The sequence below is a fragment of the Trifolium pratense genome, linkage group LG5 (assembly GCF_020283565.1).
Source record: "Trifolium pratense cultivar HEN17-A07 linkage group LG5, ARS_RC_1.1, whole genome shotgun sequence".
NCBI lineage: Eukaryota > Viridiplantae > Streptophyta > Magnoliopsida > Fabales > Fabaceae > Trifolium > Trifolium pratense.
Genome location: NC_060063.1, coordinates 57207373 through 57219899, shown reverse-complemented (window position 1 = coordinate 57219899; position 12527 = coordinate 57207373). Strand labels below are relative to the sequence as shown.

The 12527-nt window shown below is 31.1% G+C and overlaps 1 protein-coding gene and 1 pseudogene across 1 annotated transcript; one reads left to right on the top strand and one right to left on the bottom strand.

The window, feature by feature from the left end:
• Positions 1-4217: 4217 nt before the first annotated feature.
• Positions 4218-6390, bottom strand: LOC123886967. The gene is made up of 7 exons (XM_045936227.1): positions 6274-6390; positions 6070-6156; positions 5676-5837; positions 5401-5556; positions 5152-5205; positions 4924-5073; positions 4218-4601 (listed from the first exon to the last, which is right to left on the bottom strand). Exons 1-7 carry the CDS (start codon positions 6388-6390, stop codon positions 4218-4220), a joined length of 1110 nt encoding a protein of 369 aa, XP_045792183.1.
• A 2023-nt stretch (positions 6391-8413) lies between these two features.
• LOC123885034 lies at positions 8414-10432 on the top strand (annotated as a pseudogene).
• Positions 10433-12527: the final 2095 nt, after the last annotated feature.

Sequence of the window (12527 nt, the reverse complement as noted above, 5' to 3'; positions counted from 1 at the left end):
TTTAATAACATTTCTTTCTCATTTAAATAATTAAAAATAGTTACAGGTGTCCAAAAATTCCCAAAGAGATACCCAAATTTCAAGAAAATTATGTATTATTTTTATATAAAAAAAATTTAAAAAACGGATTTCATAGGGCCCACACGCGCCTCAGCTGCGACTGGGCGTGATGACGCGCACTGTTCATCTCCACCTTCACCCATTTCTGCAATTCGCGGGTCACGCGATCCGGTTTACCGACCCGGTTCGTTCTCTCTAGTTTCTCAACAGGAGACGACGAACCTTATACCGTTTTGATCGTCGTTCGATTTTAGAGAGATACCTTATGTTATTTTCAAAAATAGATACCTCATGGGAGAGAACGGAGGGAGCGAACGCGAGAGAGAAAGGTTGAAGAAAAGGAGAACACGCGTGATTACCTCTCCCTCGAAGAGTGGCTAGGATTATTACATGTGTAAGACCCATCTAATGGTTGGAAATGGTTTATGCATCATCCATAAATTTGGACTTATGGATATTAACTTTTGCCAATTGCACCACCATGATGATGGTGTGTGATACAATTATCTCAAATAGATGGAGAAGTGAATTTTAAACATTGTTTAAAACGTGATGGATGAGTGAATTTTTTTTTATAATTATGGATGAGTGGAGTTAAAAGTGGTTTGTATTTTAATTTATTTATTTTTAATTAAGTATTTTTAATTATTGTTGAGATAAGCCATTTTTGTACCACTTTTTTTTTAAAAAAAAAACATTAGCGTGCATAGGCATCACATGATAACTATGACATCCCAACTATGTTGGCACCCCATAATCATCACCTATCATTTGCAACACTCTAATAAATTTATTAAAAAGAAAAAAAAAAATACAAACTTGGGGGACTAGACCAAAACCCAAGAAAACAATTTATTAACCCAAAGAAAAAAAAAATATTGTTGAGAACACAAAATCATATTGCAACAATTTAAAAAGTTTGTTGTTACATCTATATTTTAGCCAACAAGTTGATTTTCCTTAAAAAAATATTATTGCTAAAATTCTTTATTCTTGTAAAAGTCTCCATCCCCGCGTACAATTACAGTGTTGTCTCTTTTACCCTTGCTTCGTTCAACATCACATTTCAAACCACAATGATAATATTGTGGTTATTTTTAGCAGACCACATGCATTTTGTCACTTATTATTCTTATTTGAATTTGAATTTCGAATTGCAAAATCCTTAATTGTAATTGTTATTAAAATCCTTACTTGTTGTAAGGTTGAGGGGAAGTGAGATGGGATCTCATATCTAGGAGTTCCTATGTATAAGTTGCAGGGTAGTGTCTAGGTGATAAGTCGTAAACCGGGGTGTTTGCTGAGGGCTTTGAACTGAAACTATTACAGTGGATTTCCTCCCTAGATTGGTATCCCCCAAAGTAGGTAAGTTGCACCGAACTGGATTAACAATATCCTGTGTTTTTTATTGTTTTGCTAGTTATTATTAACTTGTCTGTACTGGTACGAGATGTTGTAACATTTGTCTTAACATCGTGTTAACCCAAGTGTCCCAAAATTGTGTACAACATATGTCACCAGTCTGCCAGAATTTCAATTGGTATCAGAGCAGACATCATGTTCTGTATTTGGATGAGCTCCAGGGAAGATACTTTCTGGTATTATGAGCAAATAAGGAATACTGAAAAGTTGTTTGAACTTGGAGAAGTTTTATTGGTTGAATGATCCCTAGAAGTGAATGATGGACTATTCGTCTGTTGTTGTTCAGGTGTGTAGCTTTGGCGATGAACTGCTGTATGGTTTGATTTATTTTCAAACATATGTTAACCTGTTGCACGTGGAGTGTAGAGTTTGTGTAAAGGTCATTATGTTGATTGTTATGGTATATTTATCACTTAGATTTGGATTGGTACAAACAACTCACATGGCTTGGAATTAATTCGAAGCACTGTTTGGTTTTGATTTTCTATATTTGGATTTGCATATTAGCATTTAATGAAGGAAGATAAAAGGAAGAAGAAAACATATGTGAAGATACGTTGTAAATTAGTAGTACCTGGTAATAGAAAAACCAACAATTGATTTACCTTTCATTTTTGTATTCTTAAATCACTTAAAATTGATTAGTTTTCAACTTAGAACGTAGATTGTAAGCTTAGTTCGACTTAAATATCATTTTTCCATTTCGTTTCTTCTCCTATTTATTCAATGGCTTTTGATTCCCCTTTACTTGTTTCTTGTCTTCTCCTATTCTTTTAGTTTGGGTGCAAAATAGACTAAACTGATGTGTTAATGTTGTGCAGCGTTTGTGTGCTATAGAATTATTTTATAAGCTATGAGGTTCTGGACAAACTTATAAGCTATGAGGTTTGACACATCTCTCACTCTCTTCATTCTCAAACATAGAAAATGCAAACAAAGGTTCAAGTTATTGATATCCATCTAGATAGAAATGCATTTCTATGTAGATTTTTTATGTTTCTTCATATGAAAACTTCAGCTATTTTGTTGAAACTTGGTGATACTTCTATATTCAGTACTCTTCTTACAAACATTCGTGGAGGTTGGGAACAGGGTGCTGAGGTGCATTTGAGCTTTTGATGTACAAATTATTTTATTGTAGACGCATGTTTTTACGCTAAGAAATATGGCAATTTGGAATCCTTCTTTTGCTATAGGTAGAGCTGTGAAAATGGGCTAGCCCGAATGGGCCGGCCCGCCAAGCCCGATTTTTTCCCGGGTTTGAGCTTTGAAAATCCTAGCCCGAATTATTTCTGGACTTTTTAGTCCGGCCTGACAAAGTCTGATTAAATATGGGCTAGCCCGAATGGGCTGCGGGAGGCCCACAAGTCCGAAAAAATTTTAAAAAAATAAAATAATATATATATAAATAATGTGTTTTGGATGATTTGAAATTAGTTTGTAATATAAATTATAAAACACCGTCCGCTACTTAAGTAGCAGAAGAGTAAAAATAGGGCACCCAAGAAACTCGTAGGTAGCGGATGAGTAAAAATAGGACGCACGAGAAACTCGTACGTAGTTGATGAATAAAAATAGGGCGCGCGAGAAACTCGTACGTATCGGATGAGTAAAAATAGGGCGCGCGAGAAAGTCGTAGGTAGCGGATAAGTAAAAATATGACGCACGAGAAACTCGTAAGTAGCGGATGCGTAAAAATAGGGCGCGAGAAACTCGTAGGTAGTGGATGGGTAAAAATAGGGCGCGCGAGAAACTCGTACGTAGTGGATGAATAAAAATAGGGCGCTCGAGAAAATCGTACGTAGCGGATGAGTAAAAATAGGGCGTGCGAGAAAGTCGTAGGTAGCGGATGAGTAAAAGAATGACGCGCGAGAAACTCGTAGGTAGTGGATGAGTAAAAATAGGGCGTGCGAAAAACTCGTAGATAGGGGATGAGTAAAAATACGGCGCGCGAGAATTATTAATGCTATTTACATGGTGGAGTTTGAGTACTAGAAGTAAAAAAAAAAAAATAAACCGGGCCGACGCGAAAGCCCGACTACCCGTACCAGGCCGGGCTCGGGCACTAATTTTAGTAGCCCGTTTTTTATCCGGGCTTTTTAACCCGGCTTGACGAAGCCCGACCGAGCCGTCCGTTTTGACAAGCTATAGGTGCGAATGTTTTAGAACTGAAAAACATGTATATTAAATTACATAAAAGTTATGATCACACATACAAATATAAATTTTTAAAATCACTATATTCTTTGTAATACTTCCAGATAAACATGATTTTATTTTTATTTTTTTTACAATATAAACATGATTTGTTGAAGTTGATGATTAACCATTTTCATCAAGTATTAATTAATAACTTGAGATCAGTTTTATTAAAAAATAAAATATAAAAAGTAACTTGAGGCAGCTAATGGCTCAATAATCAAAGGTGGGATTATATCAACGATGTTCTTAATTAATCATGTGTATGCCTCAGTATTACTTGGAACTTTCATTAATCTCAGGATATTTACTACTGTGGTAATTCAACTTATGAATCCAACAAATTTTGGTCATGACAATTTTAGTGTTGCTTCACAAACTTCTACGGCAAACATGAAAGCATCAATATTGCAATCATATATGATTAACCACCAAAATGAAACAATAAAACAGAGAATGTCACTATAAAAACTGAAAAGGAGATACAAATTAAATAAATTTTTTAAAGGTTTTTTTAAATAAAATTGCCAATACAATCATTTATCACAATTTTGTCCACCCGGCCCACCAAACAGAAAAGCTTGTCGATACGTAGGTCCTGAATACTTATAATACAACAAATCATAGCAATCTGAATTAGCATCACTATATGGTTTCATATCTTCAGGTTCTACATCACTTTGAGTAGATTCTGAATCAATAGTCATGAGTTTTCCAAAAAGAGCTGCGTTTGCATATCCTTCTTTAGGCAATCTCCCACTACCCATTGGGGGATTCACCAAATTAGGCGAAGCATAAACTTGACCCATAAATCTAACCAAAGATGCTCCTTCACTTAAGTGAGGAAATAATTCTTTTGGCCAATATCCAACTTGTACAATTTCATCAAGAGTTAACCACCAATTACCTGTGGAGTTATCCTACAAATATTTAAGCAAGTCAAATAAGTTAATAAGAACTTATGTCAGTCAAACGTAGTAAGAATAATTAAACAAAAAAGACACATTGACTCATGATTAATCGTCAATGCTTTAGCTCATCTAATTATTTATGTTTTATAATTATTTTCAACTAATTTAATTATCAGTTTTTATGGTGAGCAATTACTTAATGCATGTCTTAAATATACTATTATTTTATAAACACTACTAATTTTTATCAGAGGTGTTAAATTTTGAATATATAAAAATTACATGTTATAATATATGCGTATACATTCATATTCTTTTAAAAAAAAATTACCCGCTGGATTTTGACATTAACAACAATTTTTTCCCCTTCTTCACCAATTGGAGTACTGGGTAATCGGACAACTCCAATATAAGGTTTGTCTTGAGTTACTTGGACGAAACCAGAACAACGCTTATCGATACAATCACGGTTAGTGCCATCCTGCATGTTCATATCAAATTGAGCACAACGATATGCATTTTTATATATAATTAGTTGATACATTGATTTCATATTTACCAGCCATTGTGTTGTTATTCGTGGTTGACTATCTCCATATAAGGCAGGATAAACCTATCATATCAAAAAATAGATACAAATATGAAAATAAAAGAGAGTTTGTGCACACAAAAAGGGAAATAACGAATATGTCAATGAAAGGAAAGGAGCAGTTAAGGAATTCAAGTTATTTCTCTTTAAAAATATTATGTTATCATGAAATTAAAATAAAAACAAAGTTTGATATAGACGTGATGAGAAATAACTCACCGAAAGTCCAGCACATATATTATTTTCGTTTGGTTGGCCACTTGCAACACAAATTAAAGACGAGCTATATTGACCAACTGAAAGTGATAGATTATAAATACTTATCGCCGCGTATCCTCCATTTATACAATCTTTGGTTGTATCGAGAGAAACAGTCTAGAGAATATAAACACATATGATAGTTAGAAGAGAAATATAATTATACACATATGATGTAGATTCTCTACGGGCACTTGATAAAGAATCAAATATATTATTTAAAATTATCCACTTACATGATAGCCAATAGGCAAATCTCCAGATTGTAATTTTGAAGACGAATTAGTATCAAATTGATGTTTTCTTATCCCCTTATAAATAGGTGTTTTACCTACCGGACATTCACCATCATTAGATCGCGTACTCTGCACAACATTCTTTGCGAATGTTGGGTAAAGCTATGGTACAATAAAGAGAAAACAAAATAAGGTTCAATATATTAAAATTGAAGTTAAGATTCTTTATAAATGAATAAAAAGTTCATGCTCAAAATTTTGAATAATAACATGTACAATATATTATTTGGTTAAATACAATTACATAACATACTTTCCTATTTCATCGTATAACAATTTTGTTTTCAAATTACAATGAAATAAATTAAACTTATAAATTGTTCGACTATTGTACCTGAATTTTGTGATTTTTTAGCAAAGGATGTTGCAGAGCATCTTGCTTGTAAATATCAACACAATCAAAATCATTATCCACTTGATGCTGGATTTATTAACAAAAATTAAGATTAAACAATGCATATGTAAAACAAATCAAGAGAAGACAATATAGTTTTCATCAAAAAAAAAAAAAAAAAGACAATATAGGTCACACAAATACCATAGTACTATATGATGTAGTAAACTGATTCTGCTCATTTAGTAGAGGTTTGCTTCTTGCATCAACTATGCAACATGTTATGCACAAACTAAGAACTAGAAAATAAAATAATGCCATAAAATTATAATGTTACTTTTTTTCTTTTTTGGAGTTAGTTGCTATTTTCAAAAATATGTAGTAATATGCATGTAGTAATACACACAGTATATATATATATATATATATATATATATATATGTCTTAATTAATTGTAGATGGAACGTAAAAAAATTTCTTACTTTTCTTTTTTTATAAAATTATAAGATAAAATCAAGTGACTCACCAACATGTCAAAGTTTAACAATCTTAGCTTATAAAAAAAAAAAAAGTTTAACAATATTTCTTAAAATAGAAAATTTTGCTTACTCTCTCTATAATTCATAATCACCAGCCATTCATATCTCTTACCGTCTTTGTGGTATGATTCGTATTCATATCATGATTTATTTTTCTCCTTTACTAGTATTGAGACAAAAAATAAGGAGATGAGTAATCCAAAAAAAAAATTAAAAAATAATAAAGAGATGAGATGAGATTTGGTGTAAAAAAAAACGGAGATAAGAACAATTATTTGATTCTATCTCAATTACTTAAAGGTTTATTTTTTATTTTATTTTAATAAAAAAAGAAGATAAGAATGTCCTCGTGAGCATAAATTAGTTGGTAGAAACATTGTATATTACTACAAGATCGGAATTCAAAAAAAAAAAAAAAGAAGATAAGAACAAATGAGTCAAATTAAACTTTGACAATTGTTGTTCCTCATACCAATAAGACATCATGATTGATCGTCCGCTTCTTATGAAGTAGAGCTTAATTTTTTAAAAAATATGGAAAATTTTAAAGAAATATGAGAAAAAATCTAATTAAAAATATATTAATTCAAAACGGGTTATATTTTATGAATCACGTGCATACCTACCTTGCTTATCAAAATAATAAAAAAAAACGTGCATACCTACCTTGTTACTATTATAAAAAACAAATAAAATTAGATGAATTTAATTTATATACATCGTGAGTGTAAAATTATTTAACATATGCGTCTAATAATATACCAACACATTATGTATTGTGTTTAAAAATACATGATGTATCACATCCATTAAATTATGTGATAACACATCATCGAAAGTATTTATAATTTTTTTTTTACATTAATATTGCACAAACTCAAATTGAATACATCAATTTTCTTCATTTCATTTTGTACTCTCACTAGTTACTACTGTAATTTTTTTCAAGTTTATTAAAAAATTATTTAATTTGATATAATATTATAAATTAAATGCATCAATTTTCTAATAAATTTTAAAAATAACTTTTTATTTATGATAGTGATCGGATGGATTTCTTTATAGTAATTGAATTTAATATATTCTACGTACTTGAATTTAACATTTACTACCCAACAAAATCTATAAAGTATATTCCTAAGGCGTGTTAGTTTTTTTTTACAATCCCTAAGGCATGTTTGTTAGATTTGATTCAATAATCAATTTTACTATTAATTAATCATAATCTCTCGTACAAAACAACATATTCAATGTCTATATCAAGTTCTAGAAGGAGTTTTGCAAAATCACTATTATTAGTTGGTTCAGTGGTGATTGGCGCTACACTTGGTAGGAAGGACCACGGTTCGATCCGCTGCAACTGCGATCGGAAGGGGGCTGGAATTACTTGATGCCAAAACTGACCCCTGAACCAGATTAAACTGGTGGTGAAAGAAAAAGAAAATCACTGCATCTAGTCTATAATGGTGACGAATTTATATAGTACTCCCTTCGGACACAATTATAAGCAAAAACACTTTTTAAATTCATTGAAAAAATAATGTATGCAGTCTATATTATTGAACAGATACATTACATTTTCAATAAACCTAAAAAGTAATATTTGCTTATAATTGTGTTCAGAGGGAGTATATTAGAGGTTGTGAGTTCGATTCTCAGTTTCATTGTAAATAAAAATAATATTACTATCATTGATCATTTTATTTATTTTTTGACAGATGATTGATCATGTTTGTACTTAGGTGGATTGCACATTTATAAAAAGCATCTCCATTAAAACGTTAAATTCATCATAAGCTCACTTTCATAATTCATTAATCAATAGTACTAGAAAAAACCATGGAGCAAAAAGTATGCATAGCCATGGTACCTTTTCCAGGATTAAGCCATTTAATCCCACTAGTAGAATTTGCAAAACTACTTGTTCTTCATCACAAAAATTTCCATGTCAAATTCCTCATTCCAACATTAGGTCCCCCCCACACCTTCAACCAACTCCATCTTAAACTCTCTTCCACCAAACATTGATTTCACATTCCTTCCTCCAATCAACATCCAAGACCTTCCTCCCAACATTCACATATCAACACAAATGATACTCACAGTTAAACACTCTCTACCATCTTTGTACCAAGCTATTAACACAATCTTAACTTCTTCACAATCAAAAAACAACCTTGTTGCTTTGGTTTTTGATGTTTTCTCAAGTGATGTTATTGATATAGCTAAAAAGTTCAACCTTTTGTCTTATGTTTTTGCTACTTCATCAGCTATAGCACTTCAATTTTGTCTCAATCTTCCAAAACTTGATGAAACTATTTCATCTGAGTTTATGGACACAACAAAAACTTTTGACATTCCAAATTCTAAGGTTTCTTTTAAGGTAAAAGATTTTCCTGACCCTGTTCTTTTTGGAAGATCTAGTAAAACATACAAGTCATTTCTTCATTTGTTTCAAAGATTCTCTTTGGTAGATGGTATCATCATCAATAGCTTCAAAGATTTGGAACAAGATGCAATAAAATCTATGGAAGATTTTCTCAATGTTTACCCTGTGGGACCTATAATTCAAAAAGACTCAAAGAGTAAAGAAAATGAGTCAAAGTGTATTACATGGTTGAACAAAATGCCTCAAAAATCTGTTTTGTTCATTTCTTTTGGGAGTGGTGGAACACTCACTAATGAACAAATCAATGAAATAGCTTTTGGGTTAGAATTAAGTGGTTGCAATTTCTTGTGGGTTTTAAGAGTTCCAAGTAAGCATTCAAATTCCGCTTATTTTAGTGGATCGTCACCAAAGGGTAACCATGATTCTGATGATGATCCATTAAAGTATTTGCCATTGGGTTTCTTGGAAAGGACTAAAGATCAAGGCTTGGTGGTTCCTTCATGGGCCCCACAAATTGAAATATTGAGTCATGGTTCAACCGGTGGTTTTTTCACTCATTGTGGTTGGGGTTCATCTTTAGAGAGTTTGGTTTATGGTGTGCCTATGATTTGTTGGCCTTTGTTTGCTGAGCAAAGGATGAATGCAGCAACTCTTACAGATGTTTTTAAAGTGGCTGTGAGACCAAAAATTGATGAGGAGGATGAGATTATAAAAGGAGAGGAAGTTGCTAGAGTTATAAAGATTATAATGGATCAAAATTTAAGGGATACCGAAGGTTTGCAATTAAGGTGAAGAATCGAAGATTTGAGTGTTGGAGCTGCTGCTGCTGTGAGTGAAGATGGTTCCTCTAGAAGGGCACTATCTAATTTAGTGCTCAAATTGGAGGAAAGGGTAATAACTCATAAATTGAAATATTTTCTGCACATGAATTAGTTTAAGTATTTTGCATGTAATATTATATTAATAATTGATTATTCATCAAAGTTTCACACTTTCTTCAACAAAAATATAATTTCAATGTTTGATACTCAAAAAAATTCCATGGTCACTAAGTCCAGTGATATGAAGTTTGGATATTATTATGCATGAAGTTTTAAATTTAAACCTCATTAAAAAAAATGGTCACTTCTCAAGTTTTTTTTTTATAAAATGATAACTAAACACATGATTTGGACACATATATGTATATAGATTATATGCATAGAAGAACAATTTCGTAACTTTTTTTTGTCACAAACATTTTCGTAACACAAATAGTAAATATTGGGGGAATTTTAAACATAAGTGTGAAGTATGTGAGTTATTTCGGTTCTTTTCTATAACCTCATCAATGTTTTCTCTCTCGCTATATATGCACCCACGATGTCCACCACCAACCACCTTCGTCCAACTGTAGTCGCTTACGAGCGGAGGAGCATATTACGACATTCGGCAATGACTCACATAAACCTCACAACACTGTCAATGTCAACTCTCCCCATTTTACTCCATCTCATTGTTTAAGATGAAACCAAACTACATTAACCGAAATAAAAATAACAAAAATGAAAGGTATTAAATTTATAATAAAGTTAACAAATATGAATGGGAGGAAATTTATTTAATTGGAATTCTGCTTTCATTAGAACTTTGATAAGAGGGATTTGGATTCTCTCCTTTTATTCCTCTTTCTTTCTCTCTCCTTTTGCTTGTTTTGTGAGTGTGAAAAGAGAGAAATTAAAATAAAATAAATAAATAAGTGATGATGAGAGAGAAAAAATGATGAGAAAGATAGACACATAAAAAAAAAGAGGAAATTGGAGAGGAATAAAAGGAGAGGATCCAAATCCGTGCTTAGAGATTATTGGTTCTCTAGCTTCCTGGGCATTTGGGGAGAAAAAGTTGAAGTCATCGGTTTATTTTATTTTTTTTAGTACATTCGTCATTTTTTAGGGTACGTAAGTCATCGGTTCTCTTGCTAGGGCGTAGTAATAATCAGAGTTATATTGATAAAAGTAATAAAGAGGTCGTTTGTTTCAGATTTTTCACCAAGACTATGTTTGGATTGGTGGTAAAGGATGGAATGGAATGGAATAGAATGGAGTGGTAACTAACTAAGTTCCATTGTTTGGATTTGCAAAAAACGAATGGAGTGGAATGGAACACAATGGAACTCATTCCATCCCATACCATCCAATCTTCTAATTTTCTTTCCCCTCCAAATTGGGGTGTATGCAATGGAATGAATATTTATAAAATATATCCAAACAATGGAATGATATCTTTACTCCATTCCGCTCTGTTCCACTTCATTCCATTATGTTCCATTCCGCTTCATTCCATTTTGTACCACCAATCCAAACATAGCCTAAAAAAATCTATTTTTTCCCAAAAAAAAAATCTATTTTTTTTTATCTTACTTGTGTTTGTTTTAGATTTTTTCAAAAATTGATTTTAGTAAAAAAATCATTTTTTTTCATCAAAATGAGAATCTATTTTCAATAGCTTTTATTAAAATTCATTTTTTTTATCACTCATTATCCCTTACCATCTTAAAAAAAAATTATGATTGTAAACAAACGGAAAATAGCTTTAAATTTTCTGATTTTCTTGAAAATGATTTTTTTCAAAAAAAAAAAAAAATCATTTCTTTTTTAAATTTCAAACAAACATGCCCAAATTTGGATCAACTTGAAGTAACTCATTCTAATTATAATTACTCCCCATAACATCTTTGTAGAATTTAGAGGACCCATTTTGTTTTATTCTTGTTTTTTTTGTATTGCTTGGTGGTTTTGGAATCAATCCACCCACCTTTTGTACTTTCTTGGATTTTCCTTTTACTTCTTGCTTTATGGGATATGCTATCTTAATAAAATTTGTATTTTTTCCTTAAGGATATTTTTGGTTTTACATTGGTCCCTTAAAAAAAATGGTTTGAATAGGTTCCTTAAAGAAAAAATGTCTGAATAGGTCCCTTAAAGAAAAAATATCCGAATAGGTCCATTTTTTCGAGGACCAAACTGATTAACGGATATGTCTTTAAGGGACCTATTCAAACCTTTTTTTTTCCTTTAAGGGACTTATTCGTTCCTTTTTTCTTTAAGGGACCAACGTAAAATCAAAAATGTCTTTAAGGGACCATTTTACTAATTAAGTTTTTTTTTTATCTATGTGTATTTATCTTGACTATATATATATATATATATATATATATATATATATATATATATATATATATATATATATATATATATATATATATATATATAAAATAGATATTATTGATAAAAAATATTATTAAAAATTCTTTGTATATATTGAATTTCGTGTGTGTATCTATACTCACTCTGTTCCTAATTATAGGATTATTTTATAAAATAATTGTCCCTAAATATAAAACTTTTTATAAAATATTTGAAATTACTAAGTTATCAATAATTTTTTTCCCTAACAAATTAATATTTAATTTTTTTTCAAATATAAAATTAGCGAGCATTTATTATATTAGTAATTTGACTACATTCTTAAAAAACATATTAAAATGCAAT